The 17336-nt window shown below is 53.3% G+C and overlaps 1 protein-coding gene across 1 annotated transcript; it reads right to left on the bottom strand.

Moving 5' to 3' along the window:
- Positions 1-4873: 4873 nt before the first annotated feature.
- On the bottom strand, positions 4874-17066 carry LOC128729146 (plexin-A2). Its single transcript, XM_053822798.1, has 11 exons — positions 16923-17066; positions 12695-12899; positions 10787-12455; positions 10170-10709; positions 9312-10088; positions 7478-9233; positions 7273-7426; positions 7009-7190; positions 6749-6879; positions 6524-6669; positions 4874-6451 (listed from the first exon to the last, which is right to left on the bottom strand). The coding sequence occupies exons 2-11, from the start codon at positions 12884-12886 to the stop codon at positions 6284-6286; spliced, it is 5715 nt and encodes a 1904-aa protein (XP_053678773.1). The 5' UTR covers positions 12887-12899; positions 16923-17066; the 3' UTR covers positions 4874-6283.
- Positions 17067-17336: the final 270 nt, after the last annotated feature.

The following is a 17336-nucleotide window of genomic DNA, read 5'->3' as shown; positions in this document are numbered from 1 at the left end:
CGATAAGTCAGCCAAAACTAAGCAGGATGGCATGGTGAAGAGTTGTGGGTGGGGGCGAGGGGGGAAGGGGTGCGTTGAAGAGGATAGTGGTGGGGGTGGCAGGGGAGAAGCAGGTGACAGGAGCCCCACCCAAACAAAAAAACAGCAGGATCTCAGTGAAACAGACCGGATGCCTTTGTGCCGGATGTAAGATCGTGAAATGGAGCGCGCACAGACACACACACAAAAACCGGAACCGGAACCGGAAATGGAAGTGGAACCCTGTATTAGGGTCCAAAAAACACGCACACAATCAAACTTAAACAGAAAAGGTAAAGCACGAGCTTTTTCACGGCAATGAAACGGAACAACGTACTCTCAACGGAGGGTTTTTCACGACTGGCTCATCTTCGAAGGCCTATACTTCGCGAAACCTTCTTAGAGGGCCACCTCACACTGTTGAAGCGTGAAGCAGAAGGATACAAGAACACTACAGGGAACCGGACGTTGCCGGATCCGGTTCGAAGGACCAAAAAAAAAAGCCTCCTGCCGATTTTACCATTCCATTACGGGCACTTAGCTCCCGGACTGTCCCCTGGCCTGCCCCCCTCCCCCTCACCCCTTTTGCTGTCCTCCCATGTGCTCCTGCCACCCACACCCACTCCTCCCCGCACCTAATGGGGGATGTGAGTGGGTTAAGTGGTTTTCGTGTGTTATCCTGCTGCTGCAACAAGCATTTTTGTGCGTCGGATGAAATCATGGCGGGTGGGTTTCCGCTATTGTGTGGTGGTGAAGGGGTGGGGGGGGGGGGTGGTGGGGGGTTCGATTGGGGGTTGACGGGTATGAAGTGCGTATGCCGTTATGAGACAATATGGTGGACTGGGCTGGGGGTTGGAGGGGGGGGGGGGAGGAGGGACATCAAAAGAAGGGGAAGAAAACAAAAAAAAACGAAGAAAAAACCAAACCGGATGTGGGAAACCAAATCGCAAAACCAGGAAACCAGGAGCTGGGGGGGGGGGCGAACGGGATAAAAGGGCTTGCGAGAGCGATACAGCGATAGAGCGATAGAGAGCAGAGATAGAGAGAGGGCGAAAGAGAGAGATAGAGAAAGAGTGAGAGAAAGAGAGAGAGAGAGAGAGAGAGAGAGAGAGAGAGAGAGAGAGAGGGCGATAGAAGGGAGGGAGAGCGAGATGAGAGCTCACCTTCACCGAAAGATCGATGTTGAAGTTATCGATGAGGGGCGGTTGCGGTCCCCCAACCGGTGGGCCCTTCGATGTGCGCTGAGGGATCGGCAGCTTGCGCACAACCGGAAGTGCCTTCGACCGGAAGTCTCCCGCGCTGCCAAACAACGCTCCCGGTCCGGCGCCCTTCGGCTGCGGAAGTTGGCGTTTTCCGTTGCGCGTTGGATTCGGCAGCTTGCGTCCAGTTCGCGTTGGCCCTACACCATTCGGGAGGCTGGGTGGGCCGGGTGGGGTGTAGGTTGAGCTCGGAAGACCCGGCCGGAAGTGCCCCGGATCGTCATACCCGTAGCCGAGCTCTCGTTCCGGCATCGAAGGGCCATCGAACAGCCCAAGCCCGGAACCGAACTTGCCCTTTAGCCCTGCAACAGTGCGCCCTCCTGGGTGGGCGGTTGTTGACCCCGTTGGTCCTTGCGAGCTGCCCGAACCACTTCCGGTTCCACCCGACCGACCCCAGGAGTAGCCGGTTGTGTCACCGGAACCGGACCGGGCGCCTCCATCGCCGTCATATCCGTGGTGGTGGTGATTCATGTTCACTTCGAAGCCCTGCCGATTGTCCGCGTGTATCTCGAGCTGGCCAGCCTTCCAGTAGTACCCGTGCGTGAATCCATCACTCGTGTGTGCCGCCCTTTCGTAGCAGTTATCGTCCATACCTGTCAGACCAGCCAGAGCAGACCAGCCGGAGAACAAGAGACAGAGAGAGAGAGAGAGAGAGAGACGGCATTAATGGGATACTAAACACACTTTGGTGTGACTCCTGTGGCCCTTTCGGTCGCGCAATGGAATAGCATTTAAATCTATGAGGTACCAGGCGCCTCCATCAAAACCACCAGGCGTCTCCATCAAAACCACCAGGCGCCTCCATCACTTCGGCTCTTTGCCCGCGACTCCATTTTGTCTCCCCCGCAGGGTGTCACCAACCCGCACGCACCCAAACAACACTCACAATACCAACACACTCACAACAACAGCACAAAACTGTCATCCTTTCGTTGGGTAGCGCTATTTTTAGCACGGGACCTTCTATAAATACCAATTTATGCGTGTGTCCACCCACGCGCGTGTGTATGTGTGTGTGTGTGGGTGCTACTTGCGCATGTACTAGGCCAGCCCCGTTTAAGGCCAATCACACGGTAAAAAGGACACGCTCATTCGTGAAGGTTCTTTTTTTTTCGCAACGCCACAACAAAACGAAGGAAAGAGGGACGCAGGGAAGGGCATAAATGCAATTCACGGCGGTCGTAGGGTCAGATGGGCACTTTGTCCTTGCTTTCGGTGTGCCCGGTGAGGAACCACCAGCCTTCCCCCCCTATTATTCCTCTCCCCAACAACTCCCACAACCTGAACTTCGTGCTGTCAAGCTGAAGTTGACGTTTGGGGATGTCGTTGTGTGGGTGGAACGAGAGTAGGGGTGCTGTACCCTCTGTTCCCTTGAACGAGCGTGTACGTCTCTATGCACGACTGTGTGCGTGTGTGTGCGTGTGTGTGTGTTGACGACGTAGGGTGTTTTTTTTTTCGCCCTCTAAGATCCTTTGAGGCCATTTTCACCAGCTTGAGAGGTGATCCTTCGAAGGATGCTCGTTACGGGTGGGTGGGTGTTTGGTTGGGTGAAACACTCTCGTCCCTTCCTCACTCCTCTTCGCTCACCACCATGGATAGGGTTGATAGCTGAACGGTGAAGTGACCAAAAAGGAGCTTTCTACGCCGCCGATCGATTGAACGCGCGCGGACGATTACGCACTGCCCGTAGGAGGGTGGCTCTGGTGGCCCATACGTCACCACCCCACCCTTTGCACCCTGTTGGGGCTTCATTGTTGGGCCCTTTTTTGCCTTCGCCAACACCACAAGCACACATACACACCACACAAGCACACATATGCGCTGGTGCGCGCGTGTCCGTCCATGTGGAGGAGTCGTACGTGAACACACGGACCCTTTTGGGGCTCCCAGCCCTACACCGAACTCCTCACCGACCCTCACTTGGATACACTCGAGCCCTTTGACCACCCTTCTTGGCTCTCAATGCCCCCGAAAAACCCTACGGCTCACGGTTTCATCTCGCAGGTGTTCCAAAGGTGTTCCACTCCGTGAATCACTCGCACTGGCTGGCTCCCTTAGCCCTGTGCCGGGCCCTTACCCCTCCACCACGCTTCGGAACAACACCTTCCCACGGCACACATCCCTCAGGACCCTGTGATGCTTACTTTTCGCGTGCACCGATGGGCGATATTTCACTGATGGCAAACATCGCAAACACGGCCCGTCCAGTCGTGTCGGTGACAGATCGACATTTTCCAGCAGCAGCAGCAGCAGCAGCAGGGTGGCCCTTGCGCCCCGCGGCCCTTGTGTTTGGTCGTGGCGCGGGCGCGCGTGTGTGTGCGTGTTTTTCCTCGGGTCACTTGTGCGCCTGCCCGGGCGAAAAACGCGTGACGTTTTCGACAGACCCGTGAAGTCAGTTGCTTAGTGGAGAGGGGAGAGGAGGGAGGAAGGGGTGGCCTGTGGGTAGGGGAATGGAGGGGATGGAACCACTCGTGGTGAGATAAACAAGTTCTTCTGTCCCCTATGATGGCAGTCTCGCGGAAAGAGCCCTTCGTGTGAAATATTCCCCCTCGAAAGGACCTCATAAAGAGGTGTTACAAAAAAAAGCGAAATATCACGCAAGGACCTTCGAGTCCTGTGACTTTCACCAGCACGATGCCTACGATGACAGATGTTTTGTTGGGCGAAAAGTTCCTGCAACCGAGCGACAACGGTCGATTTGAACCACGAGTCCTGTCAACGCGAACGTAAACAAATGACGCAACACATGATGCTGCAAATGTTACGCCTGTTACATTGTTACATTGCAGCAATGAGCAATGTGTAGTTGCCCACTCAACGGACGCCCTAAGCTGCCACTTGAAACGTAATATTCGTGCGAGCTTAAATGCTTCACTCCGAAAGCGCCATTGCACCGGATTGATCGTGAATTTTGTGCTATTATGATTTTCCCCACTTTCCCCATACTGTGCTGGAAAAGCCTTCTTACGAAAGAAAACGGAAGAAATCGAAGAAACGGCTCGCGTAACCCGTTTAAGGGCATCGCGGCACTTTGCAAGGGAGAAAACGTTTGCGCGCGCATTGCTTCAGTTTCCCGTCACCAGAGGGCGTGTGGAGTTTGCTTTGAACTTTTAAATGTTTATTAGAATGAGCTTTAGCGTTGTTACTTTAAGCCGTTTAAGCTCAGCGGTATTAGAACCACTGATTTATGGTTTGTATTCCTCAAATACAAAATGTACTAGAATCAAATGGAAAACTAATAACATATTAGCTTTCACGATGAGTAATGAAAGATTATACTTTTTTCCTCTTCTCGACATCGTAAACTGGTGCATGTTGAAGAATAGAAAAGCCCGGTTTCGAATGGCAAGAAGAAAAATGGTGACATTACTTTACTAATTAGGAAGATATCTTTTGTTTAAAATCCATCCACCCATCGCTATAAGAAGAGAAAGCATGTAATACATGAAAAGTGATACATGAGCCTTTCGCACCAGATGTTGGAAAAGAACCCCTCAAGCACACAACAAGATTTAAACATCTCACCTTACCCGGCAAAAAACAAGAACCCGTCGGTTTCGGATGGAGGAAAACGCATTGCAACTTTACTAATAAAATCATCGGCTTATATTTTAGTAATAACTTATAACACATCAATTACACAGTTGTCATTTTTATTACATTTAGACTTTTTTTTTTCTTTTCTTGAGCTATACGGGACACCGCTGGAAATGACATTCAGGACTGGATTTTTTTTTTGTTTGCTTCTGTTTGCTTTACTCATCTGCGCACCCTTCAGTTCTCCCTGCGCCACCCTGACGCGGCGGGGAAAGGGCAGACACGCTCCACGCGGGGAGGGCCTTGTGTGGGTAGGTGGTGGGGGAGGGCGTTCCCGGGGGCCGGACGATTAGGGGGATTTGACTGATTTCTCTCGCTCTCTCGATCGCTCGATCTCGGATCTCGGATCATTTTGCAATTTATTCCTCTGCTGAGTGAGACGTGGTTAGTGTGTGGATGCGTTTGCATACCGCGTTGCACATATGCCTAAGATAATACCCTTTTTTTATGCGCTGGGTGCCGATTATCGCTCTGATCTGATCCTATACGCCTTGTCCTATACGTTCGCTTCAACACCTGCTCTAGCGCCGGACCCCTCCACAACCTCTGCTCGTTCCTAATTCCTGCTCCTATTCCCGATCGCTTAACACCGCCCGGACTTCGAAGGATTCGGGGTTGTTGGGCGGTGTGCCGCGAGGGAGCCCCCGTGCTTTCCCCCCTTTTTTGAACCCCCCCGCCGCTTGCCTCCTGCCTACCGCTCCCCGGTTCTGGCCCGCGCACCCTTCGCTCGCCTGCTCCTAGCCGCGCGTTCGTTTACAATTACTCAAAAGCGATGTATGTACGTTTCTTAAAAACATGATATTTTTTTGCCTCCTGCCGCCGATTTTCGACCTTATTTTCGTGTGTTTTTGCTTCGTTTTTGCATTTTCTCTTGACATAATTTCACATGGTGTATTAGACAAATGGTTGGTTGCGTTTCCTTCATTTTTTTTGTTCGTTTCGTTTTCATTTTCGCTTTTTTTCTCGATAATTTTTGCTCAGTTTTCCACTCCATATACGGATTACGTTTGTCTGCGCGTGTCAGCGTGAATGTATACGAGTGTATGTGTTTTCATGCGTGCGTCTGTATGTATGTCGTATGTTGTTGGAGTATATGTTTGTGTATAAATGTCGGTATGTCGGTATTGCACAACATCGCGTTTGCGTATGTGTGTATGGTATGTTTGTTTTCCCTTTTCCCACAGTTCCCCCTTGGCTCACAACATGAATATCCCATACAATAGTTTGTATTTTTTTTACGAATGTCTGTATGTCGGTTTGCTGCATTCTTCAAAAACCATACGGGTAGCTTAGCATCTATACATATATTATTTTGTTTCGCACTACATGTTAATTTCCACTCACGAACTCCGGTGTGTGTGTGTGTGTGTGTGCCGGCGGGCGGTTCCGTGGGCCGATGTGGCAGGCGCTCACTCCGCGGACATGATACTGTGCACCTGTTCCAGCTTATACGCCAGCCGCTGCTTCTGCGAGAACTCATCCTCCTCCAGCGTGACAGTCAGTTGCTCGTTGTATTTCACTGCGTACTGATAAAGCTCGTGTAGGGCGCAGTTGGTATTAAATTCGGTCGTGTGCAACTGTGGCGTGGAAGCAATGGAAAGGATTAGACAGGACACTTACTCACTCTCACTCTCTCCGACCGTACTTACCCTGGATTCCTCCGCGAGCATGGCGTTCATGTCCTGATCGGAGATGGCGGGCATTTCCTGGATGTCGTTATAGTAACGCTCCACCCACTCACGGTACGATGGGATGTCCTTGGCGTACAGCAGCTTCGAGCTGGGCGAGTCTTTCCCTGTTTTCAGGGATGGAGAAGAGTAGCATAAGAATCTAGCCGTTGGCAGAAGAAATGCTGAATGGCGAGAAAAGCTTACCTAGTCTGTGATCCGACGTCGAACACGAATCCATAAAGGTTTGAGCCACAACCGAAAGGCAAGAGTCCACGATGTTGGACTTATGAATATCAAACACAAAGTTAGGATTTTTAATGAGATTCACCCAGAAGCTACACGGAAAGAGAGCAGAGAAACGGTTGATTAGACAAAGATGCAGCACACAAGATCAACACTACAACAAGTCCTTGAAAGATTCAACGATACATTTTCCAGATGGGTTTACGGCAGCTCGTACTCACCGTAATGGTAAACTGTTACTCTTCCAGGTGTGCACAACCTCCGGATCGGTAATACCATGTAAAAGTGCTTGATCATCTAGAAAGTCAAACATGTACTTTATTGCTAAGGGCAGTGCGGAGCCACGATGCGCGGTGCTGAAGATGGTTTCGAACAGATCGTCGACGAACTTCTGGAGTGTACCCTACGGATTGAAACGGAAGAGAGAAGGCGTTAAGTAGAGGTCCGCAAGGTAAGTTCAACAACCAAATGGCGAGTACGCTTACCTTGGTGGCTAACAGTCGCGTGAGATAAATCTCCGAAACCATCTTATTGACGCGCTCGCCCTCCTTGGAACCGTCGCTGTCATGGTGCTTCACCAGGTGCCAATACTTGAGGCTGTTCTCCTGCAGATCGACGTTCATGGGGCTGCCGGCGCGACTGAACGGTGGTGACGGCGACACGAACTTCGATATGTTTAGTGTTTCGTACTTGTGGATCTTCTCCGAGTACTTCTCGCCGAGCAGCGTGATGTTGTAGATGGAGCTCTCCTTCGGCACGAGGCTGAGACAAGAGCCCTCACTGACGCGATAGTGGTGCAGCGTGTTCAGCTTCTTCCACTCACCATCCGTCTTCGAGGTCGAGTCCTCGTCATACAGGATAAGCCGACCGGTCGCACCGGTGCGCCACTCTAGATCAAGGTCCTCCTTGCGCGGACGCTGGCTCCACGGGATCGCCTTGTAGATCGTGTCGAGACACTTCTCCTTCACCTGCCCGATGCTGTCGCAGTCGAGCACCTTCACCGGAATGTTTTCAGTATTCGTTGGAATCATCTCGACGTTGTTGCACAGGATCGGCGGCTGCGTGATGCTCGCATACACCGTGATCACCTTGAACTCGATCATCTGCCGGATGAGCTTCTCCTCGCTGAGCGAATATCGCGCCTCGTGCGTGATCGCATCGACCGGACCCTTGTCGATTTGGCCCTTAACCGCGCGGAACAGCATGTACAGCGGTTCGCCGGCGCACTCCTTCAGGAACTTGTACAGCAGGAAGGTGAACCAGGCGGACAGCATCTTCTCTGCCACCGATTCGGTCCGGCGCAGCAGCAGCTTCGGGTGCGACTTGCCATCGATGCACTTCTCAATCAACTCGGCCAGCAGTGTCTTCAGGATGTCGGTGCAATACTCGAGCTTGCTCTGAAGCGTCACCATTATCAACGAGGCGACATTCACGCGCTCTCGCATCGAGAAGTACCGATTGCTCTCGAGCGTGCGAATGAACAGCAGCAGGAACGTCTTATTCATCACCAGCTGCCCGAACAGCCGTAGACCCTTCTCCTTACGCAACAGTTCCGGTTTCTCCCACTGCAGCACCACGTGGTCATCGTGGTTCGGGAACAGGATCTTCATCGCGTACGTGCGATAGTCAAGGTACGGGATACCACCGGACGTGATGTCACCACCGAGATCGGTCATCTCTGTTTGCAGCTCAGCAAACGCCTCCTTACACTCAGCTGCCACACGCAGCTCAAGGATATCCATTTGCTCCTGCATGTTCTTCAACACACGGTTGTTTTCGCTCGTCTTCTTACGGTACGCCACGACAAGCGCGATGATCACGATAAAGAAGACGGCAATGGCCGCGATAACACCGAATGTGACCGCCTTATTGCTGATGCTCGGCAGGATACCAGCCGATGAGTACACCATATACCCGATGTCAAACTGCAGTGAGTTGCCCACAATCACCTTAACGTGTACCTGCTTCGACTCAGGGTCTGCTGGAGGACGACAAGTGACCTGTTGGCGTGAGAGCGATGTGATGTTGCAGACCGCGTTGTCACCGATCTTCACCACCACATCACTGTCCTTGCACGCCCGATCGAGATTCCGGCCGTTGATTGTGAGATACTCGCTGTTGAAGTGCTTCACCTCATCGAACTGCTGGTAGGTGGGGTTCGGGTACAGCTCGAAATAGACGCCTCGTTGCGAGGAAAGATTGCGCACGTTCATCACATCGTTCATGATGAAGCCGTACTCGAGGTTGAGCGGTTCGTCCGATCCCCGGAATGGATCCTCATCCTGCAGGTCGATCTTCGGCGAGAAGCACTCCATCAGTTGTTGGTTGATTGTGTTGCATTCGTTCAGCGAGATCTGCCCGTTGTAGTACACATATATCTGTGGCCGCTGGACTGAACCGAAGTTCCGTCCGTGTACGGCCATCTTGATGCCACCGGCAGGAATACCTACACAGAGAGAAACAGAGCATGAAAGCGTGAGTGAGATTGTTCCAAATGCACTTGTAAAAAACGTCTGCAGCCTACCTTTAGGTGTTTTGCTCTCTGGCAGCGATGAAACGTACTCAACGGACGGATCTGGCACGAACTCGTATAGGTCGTCATTGAGCTCACGTGCACCATTGTCGAACACCATCTTCAGCTTGCCATGCATATGGCCCGGAACCGCCGTCGTACGGCACGTCGCCTCACGATCGTTAGTGCTCAGAATCTCGCAAGGATGCTGATCAAGGAACGCCCGAACACGGCTACCGGTGTTCAGATAACGCCCCATAATTTTGATCGTCGTTCCGCCCGAAATCGGACCATGTTTCGGTTCGAAATTCTCGATCTCCGGATCGACAAACTCGAAATCATTTGCCGACTCCCCGCGGAAGTCCGATATCTGCACAACAACTCTACCAGACCGGTGCGACTTCACACCTGGTCCGTCCACACTGCACACGATCTCCTTCGTCTGCACGTACAACTCCCGGAACGGCATGCAATCAATGCCCGCGATCTTAATGCCACCGTACACATCCTCGAACTTCTTGCCAAGGTTGATACCTCGGATCGTGATGTTGGTGCCACCCTCCCAGGGGCCCGTTTTCGGATCGAACGAGTGGATCTCCGGGTTCGGGCAGGTTTGCTGGTTGTTCAACCAATCCGTTTTGTTCTGTCCCTCGACTTTACCCGAGATCCCGCACTGATCCTCCACCTCGCACGTGTTGGACGACGAACACCAGCCGCATTTGTACTTCTCGTCCAACGCCAAACACACGCCACAGCTATCTGACATGTCCCGGCAGCGATAGATAACAACTGCACCGAGAGAAGGGAAGAAAGACGAATGTGGAAATTAGGCATAGAAGACCTCCACGAACAGAGAAAGGACACACTTACCGTGGATGTTGTTCGGATTGTCGAGCGGCTTCGAGCCACCCCAAATAACCGCAAACGTGGCGTTCAACTTGGGCGTCTTGGCCGTGTAGGTGAACTCCATCGGATCGCAGTAGATCGTATCACCAAGCAGTTGTGCGTTAACACTCGTCACACGCCCTTCCACGTTGAATTGACACACGAATCGCGTCTGCACGATGAATTGACCGATGATATGTACCTTCACCTTGACGGATTTCTTCGAACCAGCCGGTACGAGAATCTCGGAACCATCCCCGGTCACGTTGATGGTCGGACAGAAACCGGGCCCGGATCGGTAGCTCGGTCCGATGCGACTAATCCCGGTCACCAGGATATCGTTGCGGCAATTCTCAGCCGTATCATGCGTACACCGGTGTGCTTCTACGCACCAATCACACGGGAACTTGCTCGAAACGCACTGCGTACAGGAGAGATGCGTGCTACAGTCGAAGAAGGTGAACGTCGTCGAAACGATGTCCGGCCCCTGGGACGTTTTGATCGATAGTGTGGCGTTGAAATGATCTGTAAAGGTAAGGTGCAAAGAAAGCAAGCTGTGAGGTTAGGTGATCTACGACAACTCCATCCAAAGCGATACTCACTTTCACCATAACCTATCTGTGGCAGCAGATCCGTCCGGGGTGTGGTGCAGTTGACACCGTTCCGCTTTTTGGTCGCATTCGTGATGATCGGTTTCTCCATGCTCGCGAACGTAAACGCACAAACCAGTGGTTCCTTCAGATTCGGCAGGTTTTCGATGATCAGCTCGAGTGTTCGAGCAGTCGTACGCTGCAGTTGATGCGGTGTCACACTCGTGATGGTCGTACACTTGCCCGATTTGTAGCTTAACCACGAGAGCGGATCCTTCGAACTGTCCGCACACTCGTACTTCCGACTACACTTGTTCTCGAGCGAACACCACCCACAGAATGGGTCCTTAGCGGACAAACAGGCATGGCAGGTGGTGTACACCGAGCAGTCGTAGATACGGATCTTAAACAGCTTGTACAGCGACATCAGGTACAGATCGTCATGCTCCGGATCGAGGTACATGTCGGGTTGGATTGGCGAACCCACATCGACGTTCATCATCGCGTACTGCATGGCAGATGTCGACGATTCCATTACGATCTTCTTCAGCTGGCCCGTCTCGGTGCCGATGAACACGACGGTAAAGTTCGAAGTCGCAGTCACCGCCACCGACGTCATACGCTCCTCGGAAAGGATAACAGCGAGTGAGGCGACGGCTTGTTCACCACCGAGCGGTGAATTAACGTCCAATCCACAGAAATCCTCCCCGATCGTTTGCAGCTTTGTCGCAATACACGGCATGTTCTGTGAGATGTAGTCAAGCCCACGCAGACCCTCACCGTTGTAGCACTTCTTTATGTTGTGCATGAACTTCTTGCGGATCGCTTTCAGCGAGTAAACGCACAAAGCTGATCGGTTCGCGCTGGTGGCGTCAAACACCGCAAACAGCACATCATCACTGGTCGTGATCTCGAGACTCTGTGCCAACTCTTGGCCCGGTTTGCCGACATATGCCGCACTAACCGTCTTAAATTTGGTGCCATCCTTACTGGTGCAATCGACCGGGATCTCAGTGTACGAGTGGTAGTGCGAATCGTCCTGACAGATGCGCACCAGCTTCGTGACGCGCTCTTTGGACGCATAGTGCGAGCTGCTCTTGTACTGCGTCGTCAGGAAGTACGAGAATCGCTCCGAACTGAACCCGTACACGTAGTTGATGATGTACGTTTCGCGTGCGTAGTTATTGACGAACACACGCGTCCCGGTTGTGACCGCACTGGCCGCAAGCTGGAACAATCGGTCCCGGGCGAGGCTACGTGACGAAACGGCTGGAATTTCGCTACGATACGGCGAATTGCCGGTGAACGTGACCGCCACATATAGGACGTTATTTTCCGCCGACGCCAGTGGAGGTCCTGGTGCGATAAACGCGACCGTACTCGCGTTTGCGGTGTTCGCAACGACCGCCTCCAGCACCTCCTGGTCGACGATGCTGATGTTGTGCAGGTTCCGGATGTGGCAGATGCCCTGGAACAGCGAACCGCACACGATCAGATTCTTCGCGTTGCTGTCGATCAGCAACACCTTGTTCACGTTCTCCATCGGCATCTTCTTCGCACCGTTCGGGCACTCGAGGATCGTGCAATCGTACGAGTCATTCTGCGGCCCGGTCGTGACGGCCGTCAGGATGTTTAGATCGTTCGATATCTGGTAGAGCTTGTTCACCGCACCGACGTAAACCTGTAATGCAAGTAAGGATGTTTCCGTGAATTAGGTGGTATGAGCAGCATTTCGGTGAGTGATTAACACCCAACCAACGGGTTCGCCAGAGCCCTACAAAGCCTCTGCATGGAGCTTCTAAATAAGAGCCAAGCATAACACCAGCACAAACCCCGGCGTTGCAACCCGAGATAATGGGATAAATAAGGTAACGAGAGCCTCCTCGCTTGGAGACGCTTTCCTGTCCCTTGGATACTTACACTTCCGGTGCTTCTGTCTACCGCCAGGTGGTTGAGCGTGGAATTAAAAACTATTTGACTAACTAGTCGACTACTAAGGTCTGTGGCGTTGCTGCTTCCCTTCGGCGGGAAGTTGTGGCTGGCCTGCGGCTGGGCGCCCAGTAGGCTGATGAGAATGATGAGGACGATGCCGTAGCACTGGAACCGCTCCATCGCTAAGATCTCGCTGCAACGACAGAAAGCAGATCCTTTTAAGGGTGGTTGTGTGGCTCGAGCTAACAAAAAAAAACCTCCCCAAAAAAGGCTAAGGCACACGGGAAGCGGAGAAAAAGACCAAAAATCAAACCCACTTTCCCCCACCACTAGGACACTTGCGTGCCTAGTAACGCCCGCCCACCAACCCCCCTCTCCTCCTTCCCAGGGCTACCCGGTAAACCCGGCGAAAAGGGCGAAGGGCGGATTCGGTGGAACGCATGCGCACGTTTAGGGCCGTTACTGCGTCCTTCACACAGGCTGAGGAGGAGGCAGTAGTGACACTTACATGCCCTTTTCAACCCATCCACCCACAGACACACACATACACACACGTGCGCAGCCGGGAAAGGAAAACTCAACAGTGCGCTTCCCGGCGGCGCTGCCAGACCGACTGTCGGCGATCGAAGAGGGTGAAGAGGGTGAAAAGGGTGTGGGAGGATGGATTTTCCAGCCCTTCACGACCGAAAAAGGGACCCTCTTTCGCGTGCGACGGTCCTTCGAGGAGAGAGTGCACTCACGACAAAGCGCGCGCGAGAGAGAGAGAAGGAGAGAGCGAGAAAAGGGCGCATGTAATGCCATTTTGTAACGTTGCCCGCGCCGGTGCAGGCGGTGCCCTTTTTTTTTTGGTTGCTTCTTTTTCTTCACTGTTGCAACCCACCAAGGGAGAAGAAGAAGAAGAGGAGAATGAAGAAAAACATAACCAATCGTAAAATCGGGACATGCCCGTGACCGGCGCGGCCGGGACATTCCTGCGGTCCGGATGATGTCAACCCTTAGGCCGCGACAGCCGGGTCCGACATGTGGTCGCAATAAACCCCCCGCACCCACCACCTCCCACCACAACGCTCCCCCTCGCTGGCGCGGCCACAATGACGCCATCCGCTGGCGGTCGTAAAAGTCACAAATTGGGAACGAATCGGCCACTGGCCGGAGTTTTTAGCACCGGAACCAACGCGGCCCAGATGTTGCGGGACCTTCCCCCCCGAGGAGTTGATGTCATCCTGGGGTTCCGGCGTTGACCACCACCGTCCTGAGGGGAAAGAGCGAGAGAGAGGAAAGGGAAAGGGAGGGGAAGGCACCAGTTTGTGTGACGTCGGTTGATGGTGGCAGCGTGGTTGCTTGCTTTGGTTGATGGCGATTCATTGCAGCACGATCGACAACGATCCGATTGATCGGTGGCAGCTCTGGTGTGGAGGGTGCCTTTGATGGGGTGTGGGGGAGGGATGGGGGTTAGGTTGGGGAGGGAGAAAAAGGATGGAAGGTTCTGAACGAACACTTGTGGCGCGAGTGGCGATTCGTTCCAGGTTGCGGAACACCCTAGTTTGGTGCCAGATGATGAACACAAGGGTGAACTCATCTCGCTTGGCAACAACAACAACAACGGCAACAACAATGGTGCAGTTATTTTGGATGATTAGTAATATGCACGCACGAACACACGCACGAACACACACACGCGTGTGCACACGCATTTTAGCGAGTGGATTGCACACCAACAGCGACAAACACACACCCAAACACACGCGGGCACACACGTTTGACGGTGGGTTGGCTGTTGCGCTTTTCTTCGCGCGCCTCGAGTGGCCAGTGTAAACGCGGCCCGCGTTTTTAAGAGATTTCGAACTTCGGGGCTCGAGGATGGGCTTTTTTTTCCTTTCTTTTCCTGTTTTTTTCAACTCCCCACAGAAGAAACGATACCGTGCTCACGATCGCGTAAATGGCGATCGCGAATTCTTAACTTTGTGCAACATAAAGCGCGCGTGACAGAGCACGAGTGTGTGTGAGAGGGAGAGGGTGAGAGAGGGAGAGAGAGCAGATGAAATGAATTCGAGAGAACTCAATGTTGGATGCTGGAGCGCGTTGTAATGGAGGAAGGATGCAATTTTTGGGACACAGTTCCGATCCCGCCCGGAAGGAAGGAAATCCACCCCCTCTCCGGCTTTCTCTTCTACCCTTCCTCACCCGCTTCATGTAACGTTCTCTCTATCTCTCCCTCTCACCACTCGCTCTCGCGCACACAAACCTCCCAACAAGTCCTTTTCGCGGGCGTGGAAGCTGCTGCTGGCGATGGTGGCCCTTTTTTCCCGGCGACTTCCATTCCACCGTTTGGCAATGGCAAAAAGGGAGCCTCACACACACACACACACACACACGTTGGGCACACGCATGAACACTGGTGCTGCTGTTGCTGTTGCTGTTGCAAGTAACGCAGCCAAAACTGCACACACGATAACGCCTTTTTCGCGTCCCTTTGACCGTTCCGAACACCACCACCAGCGGCACTGTGTTATCCTTTTTGGTCCTTAGGCAAGTAAACCGTTTACACGTTTTGTTCTGTACGCATTCGCATTCGCATTTACGACATTAAACACACTTCGATTGCACTTTTGGACGCGAAAAGGCTCGACCAAAGGGCCGCCCTCGCAAGGATTCGATGTAAAGCGCTACTGATGGGAGGGAAAAAAAAAAACAAAAAGGGCATGCACATTACAGCTTCCCACCCCAACCGGCCCCTACCTGCGGACGAAGCTGCGGAAAAACCCAAGTGCAGCGGCAAGTCGAAGTCTCTCCTCGCTTGAAACCCTTCACCTGCTAGCCCTTCATCACCGCCGCCCGGGTCTCGTCCTTCGCGTTCCGGCCGGCCGGGGATGGGCGGGATGGGCTCAGGCGAAGGCAAGGAGAAGGGAGGAACGGCAACTACCGCGGTTTCCTGCGGGCGGGCATACGCGGGAGAGGATGGGGGGAGGCGGTGGAGGGTTTCGACCCGTTCCGGTGTCCTGTGTTTTTCCGGCTGCAAAACACTGCCCGCGCTCGTTCACTTCCGGTCGCGCACACACTTTCACACTCGCCCGTGACCGGAACCTTGCTGAAGGGCTGCTCTAAGGGCTGCTGGGTTCTTGGCCACCTTTTGGGTCCACTACGTTCGACTACTCTGCGCTTTCTGACGCGAAGTTAGCTGCGCGGCGCCCGTACTCGCGCTAAGGGTGGTTTTTCTCTTTTTTCTTGCCTCCTTTTTTTCTTCTTCCTTTTGCTTACTCTCTCTCTCTCGCGCGCGCACGCTGGAGTTGTGTGGATGGTGTGTACGCTTTTTTTCTGCACGCGCGCGTACGCCTGTATGCGTGCTTTGGATACGAGCCGCACACACACACGCATACGCACGCACGCAAACCCGCCGGAACCTTCGCACGGACACGGAGCGGCCCCTGGAGCGTACAAAGAGCCCCGCACGTACACACACACATACACACGTACGCACGCACACCACGACGTTCCGAGCGATGGCCGTCTGTAAGAAATCTCTTCTCGCTCGCTGGATGCTCGCTTTTTAGCAGCCCGCAGGAAGCGCGTGTCCTTGCGCGTGGTGTGCAGGATTTTTTTCTCACACCGCTGGCTTTTCCTTGCGATCGCCAGACATTGAGGCGAATTTTCTGTGCGTACGCGTCCACTGGAGTGGAGCTGCTGCGCCCAAGAAAATCACTCCCAATACGCGTTACAACGCACGCACACCATGACGCGAGCGTCCGCCTTAAGACAACGCACCAGCGGAGACGCGCAACCCCGAGAGCGCGTGAGTGCGAACGAGAGAGAGAGAGAGAGCGACCGCAAGCCCACTCGCGGGTTGCCCTTTTGCGGGTGCGTGCGTGCACTCACTCTCTCTCTCTCTCGCTAGCAGTGGTCAGCGGTTGGACGCCTCGCGCTGTTGCTCTCTCTCTCTCTTTCTGGCACTCGCTCAGTCCCACACGCACGCATGACGCGCTGGTGTTCATCTACAACAAGGGAACGCTGACGACGATAGCGAACAGGGTAGACGATGGACGAAGTGGAAAAGCGTCGGAGTAGGAGAGGCACAGGGATGGAGGGGGGGGGGAGCAAAAAACATGAAAGAACAGCACCCGTGTGCCAGAAAGCAGGCCCTTTTTCGCGACTATTTATCCCCACGAGGGCACACACTGGCGGTGAACCTTCACCCGTAACGCATCCGAACCATATTTACCTGTTGTTCGTCTACGAAATTTACGACTTTACAATTAGCCTACACTTAACATTGCTTAAAACTTGGGATCTCATTTTGCCGTCCACCCTCTTGTTGATTCTTTCTTTTTCTTTTTTCTTCCCACTGCCGTTTGCTTTCTTTGCTCGGATTCCACTGCCCTGTACGAGATGACGGCTCTCTGGTGGCTGTCTCATGAATTGTGCCAGTTTTTCATGCGTGCGGATGCTGCGTTTATACCGCCGAGCTGCCTACTTATGCTAGCGATTTTTCTCCATCAGCTTATGTTGTTGTGCGCGTCCAAGAGCGCCTTCTGAGCCAAAAGCTCGTGTGAAGGATCTTCTAGGGCGTGCTATGACCCAGCATCCATCAAATGTTCTACAGAACGTCTTTCCACACGCAGCATCCGCACCGCTA

This window comes from Anopheles nili, chromosome X (genome assembly GCF_943737925.1).
Source record: "Anopheles nili chromosome X, idAnoNiliSN_F5_01, whole genome shotgun sequence".
Classification (NCBI taxonomy): domain Eukaryota; kingdom Metazoa; phylum Arthropoda; class Insecta; order Diptera; family Culicidae; genus Anopheles; species Anopheles nili.
The sequence above is the reverse complement of the archived record's forward strand: the minus strand, read 5'-3'. Positions and strand labels throughout refer to the sequence as shown.